This window comes from Lemur catta, chromosome 1 (assembly GCF_020740605.2).
Source record: "Lemur catta isolate mLemCat1 chromosome 1, mLemCat1.pri, whole genome shotgun sequence".
In the NCBI taxonomy this organism is placed as follows: domain Eukaryota; kingdom Metazoa; phylum Chordata; class Mammalia; order Primates; family Lemuridae; genus Lemur; species Lemur catta.
Window position 1 is genome coordinate 139,949,445 of NC_059128.1, and position 24,185 is coordinate 139,973,629.

A 24,185-nucleotide genomic window follows, 5' to 3' on the forward strand; every position below is an offset into this window, starting at 1 on the left:
TGAGGTGCCACGCTGGGAATATCAAGCTGGTGACACTGGGGTCACCCAACCCCCAGGGTCCCTTCTCCCCATTTCCCTGGGGAAGGGCCACCTCCCCTCTCACAGTTAGACTGGGCCAGACCGTTCCATTCAAGACACTAGACAGAGCGCAGGTGGCCTGCCAGCTTTTCACGGGCCTGTTTGAGACCGGACAAATAAATTTTGGGCTCCAAAGGAGGAAAAGAAAAACCCTTGCAAGACTGAAATTTACTATTTTATTAAAAGTTTACAAAATGTAATATGTCAACTTCAATAGTGTTGAATTTAACTCTTACACACTAGATTGCTAAATAATCATCTTTAATCAAAAATGTTTAAAAAACTTAAACATCAAATTATTCAACCGTTTTCCCAAAATACAAGAATTATATTTGGTGTGGGACACGGGTGTGTCCTATATGATGTGATGTGTGGGGTGGGGCTTCCAAAGGCACCTGGGGCCATGAAGGTCACAGAACCTGCTTCAGGGGTAAGATTTTCCCAGACGGTTGGACGGCAGGGAAACTCGTGACCGGCGTACCGGGCGCCGGCTCCGTGGCGATCAGCGTGGGCAAACAAAGACGCAGCTAATTGATTTTTTTTCCCTTAGCTTCCAGTGTAGTTGGGAAGAAAAAATTACCGGTCTCTATAAATATTTAATCTATTTAAATCACATAAGATTATTCCAAAGCCATAGCTGTGATGTTTTTTCTGTTTCGAATCCAGATTTTCAGTGTGGGAGAGTATCGTGGAGATGTGAAATGTTTCCCCTCTCTTGAGCGACCAGAATTAACCACTCCTTGGAGGACGTTTCTGAATAGGGTCAGGTCGCCACCCTCCTTTCTTGCCTCGACTGGGCTGTGTGACCTGCCACGTGAAGGTGGCCGGTCACCCAGGGCGCTGGGGAGGAGTGTCCCTGGTGCCAGGCCTGCCAGGGGTGGCCCGCCGCAGGGGCTCACCAGCCTCCCACTGAGTTAGCAACACAGCCACTCTCCACTCATCCTCTCCCCGTGAATTCATGGCTTTTACTATTATTGTCATAAATATGACGATACTAATGTGAAACCAATATTGATAGCAGCCTGTCGTCTGTCGAGAGGCAGCGGCAGGGGCTGGGATCGGGAGGTGGGCCGTGGGCCTGCTCGCCGGTGCTCAGTGTGACCAGACCGGCCTCCTCTTCTGGAGGAAGGCCGTGATCCCCTCCTGCCCGTCCCGCAGGGCCAGGTTGTCCACCATGGCCTGGGAGGTGAGGCGGTAGGCCGTATGCAGGTCCTGGGGCAGCTGCTTGTGGAAGGTGGCCTTGCCCAGGGACACCACGGGGCGGCTCAGGGAGGCGATCTTGGCCGCGATCCTCATGGTCTCTTCCTGCAGCTGCGGCTCGGGGACCACCTTGCTGAGCAGCCCGTGCAGCAGGGCGTCCTGCGCGGAGATGGGCTCCCCGGTGAAGAGCATCTCCAAGGCCACCTGGGGGCAAGCGGGGGACACGGAGGTCATTAAGGTGCTCCGCTGTGACCCGCCCTCTCCACTCTGACTACCCTGTTAATACTGTGAAACAAGCCCCAACACTGTGTCCCTTTCCGGCTAAATTTTTAACCTTTGCACTTTCTCCCATTTATCATACTATGTATTTCACATGTTTATTGTGTGTCTCCATTGCTGCATGTGAACTCCGATGGGGCAGGATTTTTTACGTTTTAAAGTCTTGTTCATTTCTGCACCTGCGGCACTAGAAGGCTGTCTTGCACACAGTGAGCAACCTGCTAAATATTTGCGAACGACTGAACGAGGGCAAACAGCGCAGCACAAGTGACACTTGGCTCCTTTGAGGCCGGGTCAGAAAGGCGGAGCAGCTTCTGCCCGGCTCTTTCTCTTGGAACCTGCAGCCAAGCTGTCAGAATTGGGGTGTTGAACCCTGTGCTCTCCAAGGCTGCGCTCCTCAAACTCTGGCCACGCAACTCGCTGCTAAAATGCGGTCTGGGGCAGGCCTGAGACTCAGCATGTGGCCCGGGGGCCCTGGGGTCTGCGCAGCAGGGCTTTAGCCCTCTCCAGCTTGGGAATCCTGCTCTGTTCTCATGAGACTCTTAGATTCCACAGACACACAAAGCTGCGATGGGTAAACGGGGAAGCGTTTACCTGGGAAAATGACTGGTGTGGGACCAAGGGGCTCCGATGTGTCACGTGCTGTCTGGTGAGGCCAACTGCCTGGGGCCTGGCTGTGCCCGGGGAGGGGAGCAGCGGCACCTGGCAGCGTGCTCCCGTGGCGCCGAGAAGATGCATTAGTCAACGCGCCGCAGGAGAGAAGCAGTTTACAAACGGGAGAAATTATTCCCGCCCGGGCAGAGTGTGGCTGCAGCGCGCAGCTCCACCGCTCGTTTTCTGCACCCGGAGGACAGGTCGCGGCCCTGGGTCTCCGGCGCAGCCGAGCAGGCAGGTCCCCGGGGTGACCAGCAGAGGGCGCCAGAGACCGACTCGTGTCGGCTCAGCGGGTGCAACGAGGGCGGCAATTTCCGGCCCGGCCGGTTTGCAGAAGCGCCTGCCCGCCTCCCCGTGGCTGCACGCGGGACTTGCACTCAGCGCCCATGCGTGCTCCGTGTGCCCGTGCGTGGATGCGCTCCTACGCATGCAGGGACGCACAGACGACAGGCAGGTGTTTTGGGTCGGGTTTAGATTTTTATGAATCCCAATTTTTCCTCCCCAAACAAGCCACATAGGTCAGATCTGCAAATCCAGAAACCTCGCAAAGGCCTTGAGTTCCGGCAGGCTTTTCCTCCTGCAGGTTTCCTTTTATCAGTGACTGAGGTTTCTGCGCATTCGTGTGGACCCCAAACCACATCCCTGGTTCATGCTCCCAAGGAGCCCAGCGTTAATGAGCCCGCGGTGCAAAGCCAAGTATTGCCAGGACCCCAGACCCCCGTCTGAAGTCTCAAGTTGAGCGATTCAGGGGCCTTCTGGGGGTCAGAACACGAGGAGCACGGAGCAAGATAATCTGGGAGACTTTTTGTCCCATGTTCTGAGAAGGCCTGGCTCTTGCCAACACTGTCTTTGGGAGGTAAAAATCTACTTTGTGTCTTACGACATCCTGCCCTTTAATCTGTGTCACTGGGCAATTTTGCAATATGGTTCTCAGGACTGGGCGTCCTTGGAACTTCGGGCCTGTTTTTGTCCCATTTTCCCCTCTTTTTTAAAAACTAATTTAAAATTTGATAACTATGGTGTTAAATTTCTAGGAATCAATTCTAATCAGCCTTTATTTCAAAAGTTTGTTTTGAGAGAGAATGGATTCTTCTCCTGACAGCAGGGCTGATTTGAAGGTTTCAAATGCCGGACTGTGGAACCCTCCAGCATGTCAGGTGTTCAGGACAGACGCTACCAGGCAGGCTAACCGAACCAGTACAGCCACCTGTCACTATACAAAGGCCTCATGATTTGATTTGCACAGTTATAAGATAGTTTATGAATAAGCTCTGACAATAGATATGTATTATAACATTTTCATTTAATGTGCTGGCATGAAGTAGGGACTTAAGAAATATTTACTGAATGAATATCTATACTTTTTATTTATTTATTTATTTTTAGAGTCAGGGTCGCACTCTGTCGCCCAGGCTGGAGTGCAGTGGCACATTCGTAGCTCACCGTGACCTTGAATTTGTGAGCTCAAGTGATCTTCCTGTCTCTGTCCCCACAAAGTGCTGGGGTTACATGTGTGAGACACTGCGCCCAGCCAAATATCTATATGTTTAAGGTAAATGTCTACCTTGACAGAATCAAAACACCCTCTCAGCCTGAGACATTTTAGCAAGCTGTCACCTGTTGCCGTGCGGAGCCCACTCCAGCCAGTTTTCCTAAGCCTGTGAGCTTGCAGGTGTACTGCCCTGAGCCTCTTGGTCCTACTGCTGAAGTCCCCCTGGGTCTCATTTCTTATGTGCCTTGGGCATGTGAGCAACTGCCAGTTTTCATAGCTGATGCTAAAACAGACCATACGTTCTAGAAAGCAATTTAGATTTCCTGCTTGGTGTGGTATATGACTCTGGCCCCTTTTTACAGATTTCCAACTGAGAACAGGAATGCACTTTTTCTAGAATAAGGGCACTGTCAGTTTATACTTAAGGGATGTTCTGTAAATGTTATTTTATGATGTTGTAGGAAGGAAGGAAGCCTTGTGATGAAAATGGACTTCAATGTAGTTAGCAATGACAAACTTTGTCAACCACTTTGTCAACATGGCTCCTCCTTGGGCAGATTCAACATATTGTGCAGAAGATATTCGTGTTCCCGAAACGCAACTGAGTTTAACCAAACACACTCAGTAAATCAACTACTTTAAGTCCTTTCTGGAACAGGACAGATGGTTGATGAACAGTAAGCCGGCGACACTACTATCCCAGCCTCTTGATGCTGGCATTGTGTCGGCACACAATTGTATCTCACAGGCAACTGTTCAGTGCAACAAAACTGATTCTCAACTGCATTTCATGTAAGACTGCAAAACCATGTGCCTTTATGAAAACAAACAAAACAAATTTAAAAACCTAAGCCGTTGTACCGAGGGGCATGCAAGATGGAAATGCAGTGGCTTTACAAATTGGCGCCCAGCGTAAGAAGCTGCAGAGGAAGAGACAAGCAGGTGGCCCTGCCTTCCCTGACAGTAGAAGGGCTGTAGTGTCTCATCCAACCAGGTGTGCTTAGGGCGGCATGCCCTGCTATGAACGGCGTTTTAAACAAGCTGATTCCGAAAAGCCACACAAACTGGAGGACGGGCTCCAGAGAAGGATCCAGAGAAGTTAAATTACCTTTCTGGGCACTGCCCTCCCCAGGGCAACCGCAGGGGTGGAACAGAAGAGCCCGACGTTCACCCCAGGTGTAGCAAAAGAGGCCTTGTCGCTGGCCACGGCAATGTCACAGCTGGCGACCAGCTGACAGCCGGCAGCGGTGGCCAAGCCATTGACCATGGCAATGATGGGGACGGGGTGGTTCCGGATCAGCATCATGACCTGTGGGAGCAAACACACCTGTTACTTCCTTGCAGAGTGAGGCATGACGTTAGCACCCATCATTTTATATAGGATGTTGCCAGAGCACTTTTCCTATGTATTAGTTCATCAGATTCTATGCAAAAAGGCACAAAAAGCACTAATTTGTATAAAATATGTGCTCTGAACCAGACTGTATAATCTGTTCTTCCCAAGAACCCCATGAAGGAGGAACCCTATTTTGCAAAAAATCACCAAGCTCTGAGGGGGATGTCACCTGCCTGAGGCCACCTGGCAGGAAACCGGAAACGGGTGGACTCAGGGTCTATGGCCCCAAGGCTAGCTCTGCGAGGTGGCAACCCACCCCAACCCCACACCCCACGGCAGAACAGCGTGGATTTTTATCTCTGGGGAACAAAGCGCTTCACAAACAGTTCAGTTCTCACCCTGCCTGTGTGTGGCCCTTGGGTTAAAAAGTCTGAAACTGGTATTTGGTGCTTCCTTGAAAAATTAAGGTGGAAAAGGGACTTGAAGGCAATCTCCTTAGTCATTACTTCTCAAATTAGCACCAAGAATACTCTCTTCATTCTATTAAAATGGCGGGGGGCAGGCCCTGCTGTCATCAAAATAAACAAAATTCCTAAAATGGAGCCATTGGCACAGAGAGGTGAGACCAACATGTGCTCATGTGACCCCAGCCCCCCGCCACGAATCCCCAGAACTTTAACTTAGGTTTGCGGCTTATTTTTTCATGACACTCTAAACAGATTGTGTTGCTATGGTAACTTCAATTTCTAAACTGGTGCTCTTTGAACCTTTGCAGGGAGAGAGGGAGGATAGGAACTAAATCTGGGTTTCTTTCCCCAAGGCGGCAATTCAAAGAAGAATGACCTTCATTGATTTGAAGGTTTTGTCTAAGAAATGTATCTTTTATATTCGTAAACATTTGATATTTGTTAGCTCTATTCTAAAATAAGCAGTTCTATAGGGAAGGCTGTGGTGTCTTATTCTAGAGTGGTGGTTTTTGACTTTTTGCGGGGAGGGGCCGCCTTTTGAGAATCTGATAAATGCTAATGAACCTCTCCCCTGTGCATACCTGTACACAAAACTGTGCGTGGATTTAGGGGGTTCGTGCATCCTAAGGTGAGGTTGGGGACTGGTTGGTGATAGACTCATTCCTGGTGAAATGGAATAACAAGGAGAGGAAAACACAAGAATTTCTAGTCTTGCTACAAAGAAAGATTTTTAGTTCTGAGTGTTGTCCGTCCCTCAGTGAACTGAAGTGACTTGGGAAAAGCCAACTGATTGGGATTAGAGTTGAACAGTCTCCATGTCCTGTCTGCCATCTGTGGACAGCTAGGATTTCACAAAACCCGGTAGAAAAATACTTAGGTAATGCAGCATATAGTTGACAGCATTAAAAATGCTTATACCTTTGATCTAGGAATTCTACTTCTAAGAAATAATCTGAAATAGGTAAGAAGCTCTATGGTCAAAGATGCTCAGCAAATCATTGTTTTATAATAGTAAAAAACTATAAATCATATAAATATACAAAAATAAGTAAATGGCCATGTAAACTAAACTATATCCATTGAAGAGCATGCTGTATTCTCATTAAAATGAAATTTTCCAACAGAAATACCAGCATGGCAGTCTGGAGCTTGCTGCCTAACCCTGGATGAGTCACTTAGTGCCTCAGTTTTCACATCTGTAAAATGGGTATAATAATAGTATCAACCTTACAGAATATGGCAGTCACGCATATTAATGTGCCTAAAGTACTTAAAATGTCATCTGGCATATACTAAGCATTCAGTGCTATGATCATACAATTACACACTATAATCATACCTATATATGACTATTCAGACAAATAAGCATACAGGAAAAATGATTTAAAAGAAATAATACGGGCTCAGATCTAGGCTTTCTAGAAAAAAGAAATATAAAATATAGTTCTCTCTAGCTGGTATGATTATGGTATGGCATCAGTAATTTATTTCTCTTCCTTTTATTTTTCTAGATCTTCAAAAAATTTTTATAATAAGTACTTATTACTTTCATAATTGAAAAAATATTTTAAATAAAGTTAGAGAGTGGTTCAGAAAAGACAAAGTATAATAAATATAATAAACATTTATTTATAATAAATATAATAAGCTAGGATAGTCAAACCCTAGAAAGTCAAAAATTGGTTCTATTTCCTATTTGCCCTTCCTGAATTAAGTGCCGTTTTTTGTTCTGCCTACTCCAAAACATGACATAAATTGAACTCTGCCCTCGCCTCCTTTAACGGTGTCACTGAGGATTCCAACTTATTTCCAAAAGCAAGAGACCCTGTCCAATTGTCATTTCATTTGTGGGGTGTAAGAAGTAAGAGTAGGATCCCTCCTGGACTTGAGTTTCATCTCCAAACTTCCACAGGATATTAGGACAGAGACAAGGGACAAATCTCCAGCAGAAGCCACCAAATCAGCCCTGCAGAAGGTCACGTTCACTCTTCCATAACCAAGTTCTTCTCATTCTCATTCTTTTCATTCTTAATCTGCCCTGCTCCTGATCTGTAAATAATTAACTATCATGTGGTCCTCGTGTTCTGTAACAAATTTGCTGTAGTTTTTAGAAGCTGAGCTAATTCAGATACCTCTGTCTTCCTTTCTAAAAATCAAATTTTCTCATGCATGAGCGGAGCGATGAAATATCTAGCTCATTCTGTTCCAATCTGCCTGTTGATTACGCTTGGAAATTGAAATCTTGCACAAGTTCATGTTGCTCGTATTTATCCAAGACAATTTGATTTCCTTAGAAACAGTATTAAAGAAATCAATACACTTTCACTCCTATCTTACCACTTTAGGGCCGGGGCCTGTTTATGCACTGAGTCTTTTTCTGGGAGCTTCCAAGGAATCTGGCCTTTATCCTCTGAAGCAGCCCTGGTTCCCCCGTGGCCCTCTGCTAACCCGTTTAGATCTCAGGTCATGACGTTACCACAGCAGAGTGATAAAAGCAGACCCTTGAGGGAGGATAGAAGAGCTCTACTGGTTTTCTTTGATGCTTTTCTTTAGCCAAACATACTACATATCAGAAAAAAAAAAAAAAACTTTTAAAGCATCAAGCCTTGGCAAACCCCAGAGCAGAATGTCACATAAACATTATTAGCATAGGAAACAGGAGACCTAAGTCTTAGTTCTAGCTTGCTTCCACCTCCACATGGAGCTTCACATAAATCACTTTCCTCTTTGTCTTTCTATGAAATGAGAAAAATATAACCCGATCTCTTTATGGGTTTCTGGAAGAGCAAGGAAAACAAGTGGCAGTCAACAGCGTATCTCAGTCACCTTTCCTTTCGCCTCCCTCTTGCTCACCTGTGTTGTCGGCAAAGCAGGGATTATTACATATTTGCTGGATCGCTAATGACCACATGAATGAATAAGTCAATGAATGAATGAAAAATTGAGCTAATTTCTGGTCAGGTTACAAAACTGTCTTATATGTCTCGTTTCCCTACTAGACTTCCAGTTTCAGTTTGACAGCAAACTTTTTTTTCCCTCTTATATTTTCCTCAATACCTTGCAAGTACCTGCATTGTGCATCTCGTAGGTGCTCAATGCTCATTAAGTGAACAGTGTGTTACTATTACGCAGGGTTGATCCGATGCATTTATAAACCACCCAGAACTTTTTGTACCTCTGTGGCTATTGGCAATTTTCCTCTTTAATGTAATGAAAGAGGCAGAAAAGAAGCAAAAATGAAGAGGTTAATTTTCCTACTTGGAGGTGGGGATTATAAAGGTTAAAAGAAAGATTTGAAAATAATTCTCAAAACCACTATTGTTGGGCCATGTGTGAATGCTTTCTTTCCCATTTAATGAGTTGTTGTAGTTTAACAATGTTTAAAATGATCGTGATCGTAGGTTTTTCCTCTCTAAAGATATGTGTTTGCACCTTTTACCTCTTACTTAAAACTTGTGTACCAAGATACACCCCCACAGTGCTGGAGACGGCAACCGTACCATCGTATATTCTATTTTCTTTAGCACAAAACAAAATCAATAGCAAATTACAGTCACTTCTTAAAAATTTCAGCCAAATAATTGCTTGGATGAAGGATTCGAGGACCACAGGGTTTTTAGCTGCTCTTTGCTGTTAGGGCTCACGATAAAATCTGACCCGTAAACCAGATATCTAACTCGACGTTAACATAAGGATCACTTTGAGGTTTGCAACGTGGACCGTCATCCCGGCTTACCTTGGAACAGGTCTGAAACACTTCAGCATGGTAATCTCGGCCTTGCTCACTGGTCAGTTCCTTCAAATCATGCCCAGAAGAAAAAACGGGCCCCTCAGCTGCGAATGTTACCAATTGAGAAAAGAAAAGGAAAAGATGTCAACAGCCAGACCGTGGGCAGTTCACTCACTTGTCTGCCTGTAACTGCAGCAGACTTTCACAAAGAGAAAGTTAATGGCTCCGTTCTGATAAGACTAATTCCGGTGCACTTGAAAAGTTACAGCCAGAATCGTGTGATGGAAAATGCAAGGTGAGCCATCTGTATCCTGAAAGTCCAGGATGGAAACTGATAAGAACACGCATTTGCACAAGGAGAAGGCTCAGGGACCAAGGTGAAGGTGTCTTTAACAGAGCTTTTGTGACTTGGTCTGGCCTGGGTGTATCAGCTCATGTGGGCCCATCAAAACCCCCCATGCCGTAGGCAGCACTCTTGTCATTTATCCCTGTGGTCTCCAAACCCCGGGCCGCAGACCAGTACTGGTCCAAGGCCTGTTAGGAGTCTGGCTGCACAGCAGAAGGTGAGCGGTGGGTGAGTAAGCGAAGCTTCATCCATATTGACAGCCGCTCCCCATCACACGCATCACCGCCTGAGCTCCACCTCCTGTCAGATCAGTGGCAGCATTAGACTCTCACAGGAGCTCGAACCCTACTGTAAACTGCACGTGCGAGGGATCTAGGTCGCATGTTCCTTCTGGGAATCTAATGCCTGATGATCCAAGATGGAGCTGAGGACTGGGGAGCGGCTGCAAACACAGATTATCATTAGCAGAGAGGTTCGACTGCACAGAGACCATAATAAATCAATTGCTTGCAGACTCATATCAAATGTAATGCACTTGAATCATCCTGAAACTGTGCCCACCCCACCCCTGGTCTGTGGAGAAACTGTCTTCCATGAACCCGGTCCCTGGTGCCGAAAAGGTTGGGGACCACTGATTTAGCCTGTGGGCAGGAGCCTGTCATAGAGGCTGAACTGGGAAGGTCAGAGTGGGAAGAGGCCTCTGGAGCCAAGCTCTTGATTTTACAGATCAGGGATTCATGGATGTGGCAGCTGTCATTGTCATCAACAACAATGACAACACAATGTCATTCCACTCATGAGCTGATAACACTTTCTCATATTTCCCTTTTGTTGTGGTTATTTTGACAGGCGATACTATCCTCTTTCTACAAGTGAGAAAATAGTCTAGTTAAGAAGCCGGTTGCCTCTGCAAACATCCCACATGGCAGCTGAACTCTGCTAGTTCTGATTTCTTTTTCCACCGCCATATAACACAATTGCAAATTTTAGTTTAGTAAACCGTTGATAAGAGATAACATTCTGAGTACTGGGCGCCAGAAGCACTGATCCTTATTTGCAAAATAAAGCATCACAAAGCATCATCTACTATATTTTTCTGGTAAGAACAGAAAAGACAAACACATCAAACACCCAAATGGTCGGGTCCTAGCTGACTAGCTAATCTACCAAAAGGACTAGTAATTAAACCCACTTTATAAGGTCCATGAAGAAATCAGTTCTCTGATTTTCATGGGAAGACCAGCATAGCCAAGCACAAAAACGTTCAGTCTCTGACAGTACTTTCACTGAACAGGAGTCTTTACTATAATAATTTCTGCAGTTAGTAGTGTTAGGACCATGTCCCCGACTACACAAGAGTTTTCCATAATTAACATTCTTGTAAAGGAGCAACGATTCTCCAGTTAAGGAAAGGCCCCAGTTAACCAAAGAATTGTGAGAAACCTCTTATGGCCCCTGCAGAACACTAAGGACGAATATCACTCTATACCTGAAATGACAATGACTTTCAAATCATTGCTTTCGGCTTCATGAAGAATGTCATTTTGCAGAGACTTCAGCATTGCAAGTGACAAGGCATTCCTCTTCTTGGGATTGCTCAAGACAATGTTCCTGTGAAGAACATTTTACAATCACTGGGTCATGCACTAGTCAGAACAAGTGAGGACCCCTGCAATTCCTCTCTAATTTGGGAGCTATTTCTAAAAACCCAAGGAAAGCAATCGGCAGGTGCTTAGTGCCAACGAGGAGGGTGTGCGGCTCTCTGGAGTGACAGCTAAGTCAAAACAAGAAACAGATGCCCTGAAATGCAGGCTGATTTTTCACCCTCCTCCCACGATTTGTTTCTCTTTGTCTCTACACTTGCTGTCAGAAACATGACTGCCACCTCCACAGACAGGGCAAGTCACAGTGGTCCCGAAATCATTGCCGCCTGTACGAGGGGATGCAGGTTTTGTGTGACAGCAGCAGGAGTCAGGAAAATCCGACAGACAGTGGCTGCCTTCAGCTCACTTCTTCCCACTGTTCTTCAGAATAAGGTTAGGGATGGAGCCCAGACTGAAAGTACCCCCAAACCTCCCCCAACCCGCCCCCAAAGAAAAGGCAGCCGAGGTATAGCTGCCGATATGCATATATGACATAATTTTTTCACCTTTATTTTTATAGTGGTGTCCTGTAATTCTGCAAAATAATTCATGCTGAGGATGGGATGATACATGAAGAATGAAAAGACAAAGCCACACAGCTCACAAAAAGCTGGTATTCAAAGGGCCTCCTTGCTATTTTAGGGTATCCCATCTGCCGAATAAAATAACCTGTATTGTTCTCTGCTGCCTGTATACACAAATGTCTTATTTCCGCTGTTATAAGAAATGGGCGATGAGTCACACACCAGATTATTGTGCTACATTTTATATGTTTCCTATCAGTCTCCGCTGCTGGTTTTCTGCCTTTTTTCATTCTTTTTTGAATCTGATACTCCTACTGCTACGTCGAACTTGGACCTTCCATAGATAACGTTCTGTTTCATAGTTTTCTGGAAAACACCTTTGATGACCGAATTCATTTCAATGCCATGAGAGTAACCCCTTTCTTTGGAATACCATTTCAATTTTGCGGCAGTGTTCAGACGGCTGTGTTGTTCATCCTGTTGTTTCTCATAGACATGTTCTCTTTTAAGTACCAAAATTGCTTGCAGCTGATACACTGATCAACTTCAAAACCTACCTTTGGTGGGGGTGGTCGTGTTGGTGAGAGAACTGCTTATAAACATTTCAATAAAATAATGAGTGTGCTTGTTGAGGCAAATACAAAAAGCTTCCATCCTGTCGGTGACATATGCTTAAATTAAATTCTAAGGCCTCAGGCAAAATTGTGTAAAGAGATTCCAGCCGCCGAAACACCCTTGCAGCATGGCAGTGTCTGTTCCTGTGTGTCCCATTAGTCCGCTGGCTCGCATGTCACATGCACTGCCAGTGTTCCAAACTGCTAGTTCACCAGGCTTCTGTTCCTACCAGGCCACCCAGACTGTTGTCACTAGTACCCTCCTAACTATCCAGATCCGCTCGCCATCTTGATCACACTTTCCTTCTGGAACCAGGTTTCTTCTGTGCTCGTTGTTCTGTACTCCTCTGGCCAGTCCTTCTTGACTTCTTTTGTGGGCTCCCAGCTGTCTGCTAACCCCTAAATGCCAACAATCCCCAGAGTTTCATCCTTTGCTCTCTTCTCACTCCATACGCTCTTCCCAGGTGACTTCACCAATGGCCTTGACGTCAGCTGCCACCTCCATGCTGAGTCCCAGGCCTACGTGTCCACTCCAATGTCTGCTGGCCTTCTCCACCTACGTGTTCCTTGGGCATCTCCCCCCGACTCCCAAACCTGCCCTGTCCTCTTTCCCTTACCTCAGCGCTACCACTCAGTCGCCCGAGCCAGAAACCGAAAGTCATTCTAGGTCTCCATCCCTTCCTTATTCAGCTGCTCATCAACCCTGTTGATAATTCCTTCTAAAAATCTCACCACTCTGAACTCCCCCAGTGGCTATCTCGGTTCAAACACACAATGCCCTGCGTGGAGAGCTCCACCTACCTCCCAGAAGAGGAACCTCTTTAGGAATGAAGTCACTGTGAGCGTCAGTAGGAAAGTAAGACAGAGGAGCAGAGGAAGCACAGAATGGGAAGTGTGAACAAAGGGGACACTGAGTAAGAGAACATACTGTCACAACAACAAGATAAGGGTAACCACAAGTGTCACCAGAAACAACACAGTGCATGTTGTATGACATTACAGTTTGCTCGCCCACCCACAGTGGGCTTTGGGCGCCATGACACATCCGGGGCTAACCATATAAGATGAAAAACTCCCCTGCCCAACAGCAGGAAGGTGACAACATCCCCACTGGTCAAAAATGAAAAAGGTTGGGGTGGGAGGAGACAATGTCTTGAAGAAGGAGAGGCCAGAGGAAAGAAAAGAAGAAACCTAAGGAGACCCAAGTGCCATTGTCTGCTGGGACATGTGCCCACTCCCACCCCTTTTGGAGTGTACTGTTGCTTGCTGATTAAACTTCCCGCTTCCACAAATCGCCATGTCCCTCACTTTCATTCTTTGGTGATGGGGAGGCAAGAACTGAGGTGTTCACATCAACAGCCGGTAACAGTCACCACCGGGGCATGTGACAAAAGTCTCGTGGCAAGAGATGGTCCCTATAAATGCCCCAGGAGCTGTCTGAAGATCATTGTAAACCACGAGAAGGTCCCTGAAGTGAGGGACTGTCAGGTTCACACAAGGAGAAGACATGCAATAAATATCTGCCGAGTGAATGACGAAAACCAGCATTTCTGTTTTTCACAGCCAATTCTGATTGCGGTGGATTGACCCCACATCCAGGTTTTTGTCATCTCTTCTACACCCAAATTGCAGGTACTGAGATGGCAGTGCAGGAATAATTTTGGGGGCAGAGGGACCTCTCTCTCTGACTCTTGGGGATCCTACATTCTAGGTAAGTGGCCTGGAACAGGCTGTCACCTCTCTGGACTTGTGTCCTCACTGTAAAGTGGGCATAATATTAATATCTTCCAGGCCGTTGTTAGAATTAGGGGTCATGCACTCAGAGTGCCTAACACAGTGCCCAGCTCAGAGCTGGCCCTGCCTACAAGACAGCATTATTCTTGGGAGGAACAGCTTCAAAAAGGGACACTTGAAGAGCCACCAAATTGCTCCAGCTCTCCTGCTTAGCACCTGACATAGTACTGCTTAAATGCTTGAGTCAGGGGTTTCCTTCTACTAAAGATTCCTAACATTTATGATAGATTGTTGCAAACCCCCCCCTACCTTTCTGATTCATGTTTAACTCCGAGGACTCATCTGGCCTTCTTTTGTCATCTGGCTGCTGTGCCCAGAAGGCAGGCTTCTGACCAGATGTAACTAGAGTTACAGAAGAAGAACTGTCTTTACAAATGGGCAAGAAGGACCCTGTGTGGGTTCTGCACGTTAGAGCCCAGCTCCAGTCTTCTTCCCGCTGTGCCTGCCCTTATAGATGTGCAGGAGCCCACAGGGAATGGAATCATCCCCCCTCCAAACTCTGCTGCAGTTACCGAGATCCTGGAATTCCCTGCCCCTGCAGTGGGCAGCCCTAGGCCCAAGGGTGGCCAAGAGCAGTGGTCTAGACTGGTGAGGGGACAGACAGAATTCGGACACACAGGATGGGGTGTCTGCAGACCTGTGTGGCAAGCCCCTTGCACAGCAGCAGGAAGGAGGGGTGGAGAGGTGGGAGGGGACCAGAGGAGGGTAGGAAGAAAAGGAAAGAGCTGCTGCCACCAGTTGATTCTCTGCCCCTTCTGAATTCTGGATTCAAACATGGCTTTCCAGGTCTCAGGACCGTATACTTGTCAGGGTAGGAGAATAACACCGCTTGTTTAACAGCTTGACTGGTAATTCTGAAACACTGGCACGTGCTATGGAGGCCTCCTTTTTGCACCCCTGCCCTGGCCGGGCAAATGTTAGGGTCAGGCCTGGATGGTGCCAGGGGCGCTCCAACCTTTATTACTCCATCGTCCAGTGTGTGCACTGGTGTGTTTTTAAGGGTTTTAGGCTTGTTGCCCAAAGGACAGAGCTCAGGACACTGTCCTTCGTCCTAAATACCGACCCGCCCCATACCTGCACTGCTGGGTGAGCGCCAAGGAGCAGCCCGGCCAAGCGTACACTCGCCTGCAGCCGAGCCGGCTCTGGGGGGCACAGAGCCGTCTTCTGAGGGGCCACACCCAGCCCCACGTCCGGCAGCGACTGGGTTGCCCTGAGGGTTTGGGGGTGTTGGGCGTCCAAGGCAGCCCCACTTCCAGGGCTCCCGTGTGCGTCCCGCCGCCGTGCCAGGCACAGGGCACCCGCGCCGGTGCGCGGGAACTACCTACTCCCCGAGGGCCTGAGCGGGTCGGTGCGGCGACAGGGGCCCGACCACCAGCCCGGCCTCTGCCGTCCCTCCCGGCCCGCGGGCTGACCTGATGCCGTCCCGCTGCCGCACGCGGGTGAGCGGCGCCTCCGACTCCGGCCGCCCCGCCCCGGCCGGGCCCCGGCTGCAGAAGCGCGCGGGGAGCGGGGCGCTCGGGCCGCGCCGGAGCCAGCAGGGCCCCTTCGCCACCAGGGCCCGCACGGCCGCCATGGCAGCGGACAAGAGCCACCTGATTGCGACGTCCGCAGGCACTGGGCGCTCCGAGGGCGCAGCAGTGGGCCGAGCGGTGAGCGAGGGCCGCACCCAACCGCCAGGAGGCACCCAAGCCCCGCGGGGACGCTCCTCCCAGGCTGGACCACGCCCCGCCCCCGGGCCGCCCCGCCCCCGGGCCGCCCCGCCCCCGGGCCGCCCCGCCCCCGGGCCGCCCCGCCCCCGGGCCGCCCCGCCCCCGGGCCGCCCCGCCCCCGGGCCGCCCCGCCCCCGGGCCGCCCCGCCCCCGGGCCGCCCCGCCCCCGGGCCGCATGGCTGGGTGAACGACCCCGATTCCAAACCCGCAACCTCGACCGCGGTTGGTCTGGCTCAGACAGGCCTGTGAAGCAGTGTAAGGGAGGCAGGGGCGGGTCGGCTGTTTCTTTTTGCACCGGCACCGGAACGTGATGGTTTGTTTAGGTATCAGGCCGGGAGTGGCCGCGCCGTGGCGCTGTGACTCCTCAGGATCCGCTGCGCCGCCGGCCGGGCGACCGCGGGTCACAGGGGACGCTGACCTTGCCATGCTCGGGTCCCCTCATCGAGGCCCTTGGGATCCACTTTTAGATTAGGTTTCTGCCACCAGGCAGCATGGGGATTTGAAGTGGAAAGTAAGTTCATAAATCAAGCTAAATTTCCAGAACATTCGAGGTTGCGCACTGGGATTTGTATCTGCCCTCCTGGTCTCGCCAAGTGCCGCAGACGGTGCAGAGCGTGCAAGATGGAAAGCCCGATCCAAATGACCGCCTTCATGGGCCAGAGTCCACCTGGGGAGCACATCTGCCGCCTCACACCTGTCAGCTCCGCTGGGGCGCGCTGGGGTTTGGTTGAGAGCAGGCGCAGCGACTGCCCCACTGGACACAGGAGCCTGAGTGTGAGAGAACGGGTGTGTAGGGGTTGAGAAAGGGAAGGACCTCGGGGGACACTCAGAGCCTGGAAGTCACAGATGAAAATGGACAATTTCAGAGACAGCTCCCACCTGCTTCTCAATTTTATTGGATAATAATAACAACAGTCGCGGTTTGTGGAGCCCCCTACTCTGCGCCTGTACTTACGCCATCTCTTTTAACTTCAGGACAACCTGCAGGCAGGTGCCAGCGTCCCGGCCCACCTGCTCACGCCAGGCGCAGCGGCAGTGAGAGCCGGGCTGGGCTGCAGGCCAGATGCTGGGTGGCGCTGTGGGTGGAGGCTTTGGTCCTCACCTGAGTTCCTGCACCTGCTATCCCATTCCTGTCCTGTCCTGTTCCCCACTAATGTCTTTCAGAGCTTGTGGCCTGGTTTGAGAGCGGTGGACACGCACAGGGAGGCGGAGATGGACCGCGTCCCATCACCCAGGCGGGAGAAGACAGGACTTGCTGCACCGCCAGCCCTTCCCTGAGCAGTGCAAACTCTTTTCAGATGCAGGCTGCTTCTCCTGGCCTCCTCTGCCTCTCATTAATTTTTGCAGGGCTGCTTGCCTTTCTTTTCCCTTGTTCGGTGCTCTTCTAATCTATTTTCCGCGCGGGCCTTCTCCCTGGCACGATTTGATTTCTGGGTTGCTAGCAGGCTTCTCCCTGGCTTTGATTTATGTGCTCCTGTCCTGTGCCTGCGTGTCTCCGCCGCACAGATGTGTCTCTGCTACCCTTTCACATTTCCTTTAAAGACCCGCAGATGCTTGGCAGAACGGTGCCGAACTCATGCAGAATAAAAAGACAGTTCCAGGGAGGCTGGGGTCTCAGGCTTGATGTAGGAATGCAGGGAGATTTAGACCTCCTCGGGGTGCAGAGAAGGAAAAGTGAAGTACAGGTTTTCAGCTTCTTACGATTTTTGAACTTTGTTTTTTTTTTTTTTAATTTCTATTCTTTTTATTTTTTGTTTGATTTCAGGCCCTTCTAAGACAGGCATGTAATGACAGGGTGCAGAGGTGCAGTGGGTGAGACGGGGGGCTTATTTTCAGTGCAGATGCACATAACTGACTCACGTTCCAGCTTCCCACCTTCATCTTCCCCCCCACATCACCCCCCGCTCACCCCCGCAAAGTCATAGCAAAGTTCAGCACCTATAAACCAGAAAGCTCTCAGACTTTCATCCTTTCATACAGCCGCAGATGCTTGTCAGTGTTCCGGTTTTATTATTTTATATTTTATCTATGATCCACCAGCCATTACTCACATGCCTTTTGCCAACTTAAATTTCTTCCCAAGGACCCAGGCCTCAAGTTGGGTGAAATTAACTTAGAAATCAAATGAGGGCTAGGGTGAAATTAACTTTCTTTTATGCCCACTTAGCATAGATTCTTGAGTTTGCTCATGTGTCTTAAGCAAAACAAACTCAGTAACTTCAGGTCAGGGATGGGTGGAAATGTAATATAAACTGATAGGAGAGACGTGTTTCATGGCATTAGATAACATTTTGGATGAGCTTGAAAAGTTGAAGGCTCTTAATAGTGGCAGTGACAGAGACCTTCTGGAGGGCAAGAAATCATTTGGCAGAGGAACGTTTAACGCTGGCTTCATTAACTGATATTAAAGAAGGACAGCTGTGCAGAGGCCAGACCAGCCACCATTCACAGACCCTTGATGAGGAAGGGGCAAGAGACCAGTGATCAAGCCAAGTCCCAAAGCCACGGCGGGGCTCGTTCCTATCCTCCACACCTGCATCTGCATCTTAGTGACAGGTACCACATCTCACCATAATCATAATCCTATGACACAAAGGGAAGGTTCAATTATGTTTTAATAATTCAAGAAGAGAGGGAAAGCAGTTGGCATTCTGGCATGGATCAGGTTAACCTGCAGCTAAATGGAGTATTCCACTGTGCAGAGTGATATTTGCCCGAATATTCCCGACAGCCTCAGCAGAAGAGCCCAGGTAGCTGTGGGGGGAGGGGAGGAGGGGGGGTGACTTCCTGCTTGGTCAGTGGGAGGAAAGGATGGGCAGGCTCAGCTCTTGGCAGTTTCCAGATGACTAGGTTGATGACCTTAGCACGTTCCCTCACCCAACTCCCTCGAGGGGCCCCTCCACCCTGAGAGTTGGGTGAGGTGCTTTCCACTCTGCGTCTTGGCCCTCCTTCCCTCTCAAACCTGTGTCCCATTCCTGTACTCCACAGGGACAATGGCAATCGCCTCCTGCTTTGGCCTCCCTGCCCCCAGCCGTTCCCCAGATGAACCTTCCAGGAGCAATTGTCCCCACCCGGTTGACACCTGCCTGGCTGCAGCCACCACGGTCTCACCTGGCAGCTGCAGAAGGCTCCTAACTGGTGTCTGACCTGCCCGTGTCTCCTTCCAGGGCATTCTCCACTCGGTGCCCAGCGATGTTTCTGAACTGTAGACAGGATCAAGCTGCTCCTCACGGCACTTAAAACCCAGGCTCATTGCGGTGTGTGTGAGGCCGGTGTGGGCTGGTGCCCCTTTCCCTCTGGGCTCCCCTGCCACCTCCAGCTTTGCTCCTACGCTCCTCTCACACCAGGCTTCTGCCTGTCCCCTCAACCTCTCCGTGTCCCTCCTTTTCAGCTGTATTGGCTTATGATTGACAAATAACAATTGCATATAATCGAAGTGCACAATGTGATATTCTGATATATGTATACACCGTGACATGATTACCCCAATCAGGCTAATTAACACATCCACCACCTCACAGAGTTGCCATTGTTTGTGTGTTATGAAAACACTTAAGATCTAGTCTCTTAGCAGATTTCAAGTATATAATGAACTATTATTAACTAGAGTCACCAGGCTGCACAGATCTCCAGAACTTATTCATCCTGCGTTACTGAAATTCTGTGCCCTTTGACCAACATCTCCCCAGTCCCCCAGCCCCGTGCCCCAGCAGCCACCATTCCAGTCCTTTGACCTCTGCAAACTCCTTCCTTCTTCAGGGCCCTTGAGGGAGCATGGAAGTTTCACCTCTCAAATCTTCACGTGGGCATCACCCATGTATCCTTCCGGCCTCAGGTCTGATGTCATTGTCTTAGGACTTCCCTGACCCCCAATCTCAACTAAGTCCCAGCCCCTCATTATTCTCAAATAGGATCCTGTGTTTCCTTCATCTGCCTAATCATCATGTTAACCAGGCATTGATTTGTATGTAGAATATGCATATCTCTTTATCGTCTCTCTCCTGGCTGTGCTGTGAGTTGTGAGAGCAGATCAGGTGTGTGTTTTTGTCACCACTGTATACCCAACACCTCGCACCTGGCACAAACACACAGATATTTGTTGAGCGAGACTGTTGGATACACCAGAAATATAAATGAGCATTACTTCTCTGTTTAAATACTTTTGCTAGCTCCTACTGCCTCACCCAGAGAAGTACAAGTTTACAGTTTGACACACAAGGCCCCGTTCAAATCCGAATTCATGTTGTTCTTCTTGACAAATCCATGCTTCGGAAACACAAACCGCCTTGCTCCTCCTTCCGTAGGTCCTGCACTTGGCCTTGCTGACTTGACCTTGCTACTGCTTAAAATATTTCGTGAGTGAATGAATGCACGAATGGCCCTAAATTATGCCCGGTTTTCAAGGGTCATAACAAACGCCACTTCCACGAAGCCGGTTCAGAGACCCCCAGCTGGAATGAATTTCGCCTTCTTCCTGCCTTCATGGCATGTTTGCTGTCGGCAGGGAAAGGCGTCTGTTGCTTTCTACCTCCTTAGAGTTTCTTGCTGCATGTGTGCTCTTCCCTATTAAGCGAAAGTTTCTTGACGAGAGGATCCCTGTCCTAATCGCTTTCGTATCTGCCACCATGAGGCGTCATACAGAGCAGGCCCTCAAGGTAAGCAGACAAAAAAGATTATGCGTTATGGGTTCAAAGCGATGATGTTTCTGAGAACGTAGGTGGTAGTTCCCTCCAGCGACACACGAGGGTGTCCTAACCAAGCAAAGCTGCGTGGACGCTACCGACGGATTCGTTTCTAGGGCATTTGAAAGATGAAGGGGCCCTTGTCAATTCCATCTCACTGGTCGCACTGACCAGCTTTGGGTGACAGGGGAAAGAAATGGAAAGGACGATTTAATGGGCCAAATACGAGAGCTGGTCAATCATATCCAAAGACGGCACCTGTTCAGCAAGACACACACCTGCTGTCTCCAACAGGGGCCCTGCGATCACAGCTGTGGCTGTCACGGTGATTACATTGACGTCATGGGTTTCCCAGTGAGGAAGGGCTGGGGCCGCGTGCGGGGGAGGGGATGCCTCTCCCTTTGGCGGAGAAAGTGCTGACGCCCAAGCTGGGGACAGAAACAGCATTTCAGTTCCACCTTCGGATCTTCTGATTTTTGTTTTCTTAAAGTACGTGTGGCGTCTTGAAGACCTGTCTCCTGTGTAGTGAAAGGCACAGCCATTCTCTTCTTTCAGTAACCGGTGTGTTGGCGGAAAATCTTTTTCGTTAGTTCATTTGGACCAGAGTTTTATTTCTATTTTTGAATGTAATCCTTCCATTCTTAATGGTGGGACATTGTGAGGGAAATGGGTCGTGACAGCTCTGTCACCTGGGCTACACTGATTTTTTTTACTATTGGTCTAAATGTGCAAAGCATTAAATATAGTTAATACAGGGATGTCTGTGCAACAGTAACTGCATATACTGCTACCTGGGGCACTCTGACATGCCCGGGGTTTCTTATTTTAAATTTAAAAAATTTTTTTCTTTTTGGAGATAGGGTCTTGCTCTGTTGCCCCGGCTAGAGTACAGTGGCTCATCATAGCTCACAGCAACTTCAAACTCTTGGGCTCAAGGGATCCTCCTGCTTTAGCCTTCAGCATAGCTGAAACCATGCTCAGGTAGTTTTTCTAATTTTGTAGAGACAGGGTCTCACCCTGTTGCTCAGGCTGGTCTTGAACTCCTGCCCTCAAGTGATTCCCCGGTTTTGGCCTCTCAAAGTGCTAGGATTATAGGTGTGAGCCACTAGCAGGCTGCCTGGATTTCAAGGTGTCAAACCATCGCTTTCCTGACACCTCTTTGCTTTTCCTGGCTACTATAAGACCTTTACAGTTTTTAATTTCCATGTTTATTTATTTGAACAAAATGAATTGCATATTGAATAAACCAAACTTGAATAAACTGAAGAAACTGGCAGAATTCAAAAGCATGTAGCAGACAACTGTAAGGTGCAATTTAAAGTGGTTTACAAGGTTGAAATATAAATTTCTCCTTCTCTTTGTCCACCCCTCCACCCACCCAAATGCTTTGTGCTAGTGTGTGTGTGTGTTTGTGTGTGTGTGTGTCTGTGCATCAATTGTGTATTTGTATACATTAAAGATGAGGCTGATTTTCACATCTCGTGCAACATGATGAAGCCATAATAATATAAGTATCTTCTGCCTCCCCATGCATGGGACTCATAGAAATCTCAGGAAAGGCTTTGAACTTCCACAGCCCATGGAATTGAAGAGGGATTGAACCAATTATAACTAGATCTTGAGAAATAGAGAGGTCCCAGTTTATTTCTAAGTTACACATATTTTCTAAATTTATATAGTTTATAACATAAAATGTAAACTTGGAATAATATAGTGCGGTGTTTTGTAACTTGCTTTTCCCCCTAATATATTATAAACACTTCCATGACACTAAATATTTTCCTACAAATGACCTTAATAGCATCATGCTATTTTATCATGTAGCTTTACCATAATGTATCTAACCAGTCTCTCTTGACAAGCATTTAAATTGTTTCTAATTTTGAATGTTATGTATAACACTACAGTGAATGAGCTTTTGCATAAATCTCTCTGAACATCTCTGATATTTCTCTTGGATGAATTTCTAGAAGTGTAGTTTCTAGGTTGAAGGATAGGAACATGTTGACAGCTTCTGGTCCTTGTTGCCAAATTGTCTGCGGAAACATTGTTCCTCCTGCTCCCAGGTGTGTTTAAGAGAAAGGGTGTGACCTTAGATCAGGCTTAGAAATCACCTATTGATGTGGCTGAATTTGCTCCACAAAGATGACGATACCCGCTGGGTGCCTTACACTGCACGTGTGCACATGTACATGCAGCCTTGTAGGATGAACAGTTTTCCAGGCATTTTAAGGATGTCCTCTGCATTTGCAACAACAACTAAGGGAAATGTGGCCATGGTAGTCAGGGTTCTCCTGAGAAACAGAACCAATGGATGTTTGTATAAAATTATATAAGGAGATTTATTAAGAGGAATTGGTTCCCATGATTATGGAAGCTGAGAAATCCCACAACTTGCCATGTGCAAGCTGGAGACCCAGGAAAGCTGGTGGTGTCATTGGGTCTGAGTCCCAAGGCCTGAGGGAGTCAATGGTGCAAATCCCAGTGTTGCAGATCCCAGTGAGAGGGCAGGAGAAGATGAGATGAGGTGTCTCAGCTCAAAGAGTGACACAGGAACAAAGGGAGCTCCTCCTTCCTCCACCCTTTGTTCTATTCAGGCCCTCAAAGGACAGGATGAGGCCCACCCACCCTGGGAAGGGCCACCTGCTTTATTCGGTCCCCAAATTCAAATGCTAATCTCTTCCAGAAACACACTTATAGACACACCCAGAAATAGGGTTTAATCTGGGCACCCTGTAGCCCAATCAAGCTGACACATGAAATGAACCATCACAGCCACAGAAGGGGAACAGGGAGAAATCTCAGAATCACTACAACGTTACTGTATTGACTTAACCATTCCAGACATTTTGCAAATGGATCAGCAAAGACTCCAAAGAAAGACCCAAACATTGCAACACTGAAGTTACATTACCAGTGATTTAAGAAACAGCATTTTCCAAAATGTCTAGTTCAGAATTAGCCGATCTCAAGTTAATTTGAGCCCCTTCGTAACATAAGAGGTGTGGTCCTCTAGCCCAAAGAACCGAAGCAGAACATACTGTCATCTTCCCTCTCCCAAGTCACAGGAAAGAGGTCTCTCTCCTTTTGATCCCTTATTTATGGAGAAACTGCCTCTGACCTCCTTCGGTCAGAAATGCTTGATTTTTTCCCCCTACAATGTCACTCAGATCCTTCTTTTGCATTCTGCCTGTCTTCCCCCTGCTATGCCACCACCATCACCGCTACCCTCACACTGTTATCAACCACTCCTGCCATCCTTCGCGTGTCAGAAAAGGGGGCGAACTGGTTCTGAAATAACGACACCAAGGTTGGCAATCGAACCCATCTGGACTTGTCAACTCACCTGTCACCTGCCAAATGAGAGCGTTGAGCTCACTGGGATGTTTCCGAGCAGGGTGGTGGGAAGTCCTGGGGCCCTCGAGGAGAAGCTCAGCCGGTGGCTCGCACGGGGATGGTGCTGACAGACCCAGGGAGACAGACCTCGACCTCAGCGCCAGCCTCCAGAGCTCCACCGTTACCTGTTGGCTATGTTGGGTTCTACCCAAAATTTATTTGAAGAGTGCATTCTACTGATTTAATACAAACCAGCTTTGAAGACCATTAAACCAGAGTTGTGTGTGTGAGGTCCCTTCCA

General features: G+C 48.3%; 1 protein-coding gene across 1 annotated transcript; it reads right to left on the reverse strand.

Moving 5' to 3' along the window:
• Positions 1 to 240: 240 nt before the first annotated feature.
• Positions 241 to 16,292, reverse strand: ECHDC3 (enoyl-CoA hydratase domain containing 3). The gene is made up of 6 exons (XM_045557384.1): positions 16,079 to 16,292; positions 15,570 to 15,870; positions 11,072 to 11,193; positions 9,243 to 9,340; positions 4,812 to 5,012; positions 241 to 1,482 (listed from the first exon to the last, which is right to left on the reverse strand). Exons 1-6 carry the CDS (start codon positions 16,290 to 16,292, stop codon positions 1,171 to 1,173), a joined length of 1,248 nt encoding a protein of 415 aa, XP_045413340.1. The 3' UTR covers positions 241 to 1,170.
• Positions 16,293 to 24,185: the final 7,893 nt, after the last annotated feature.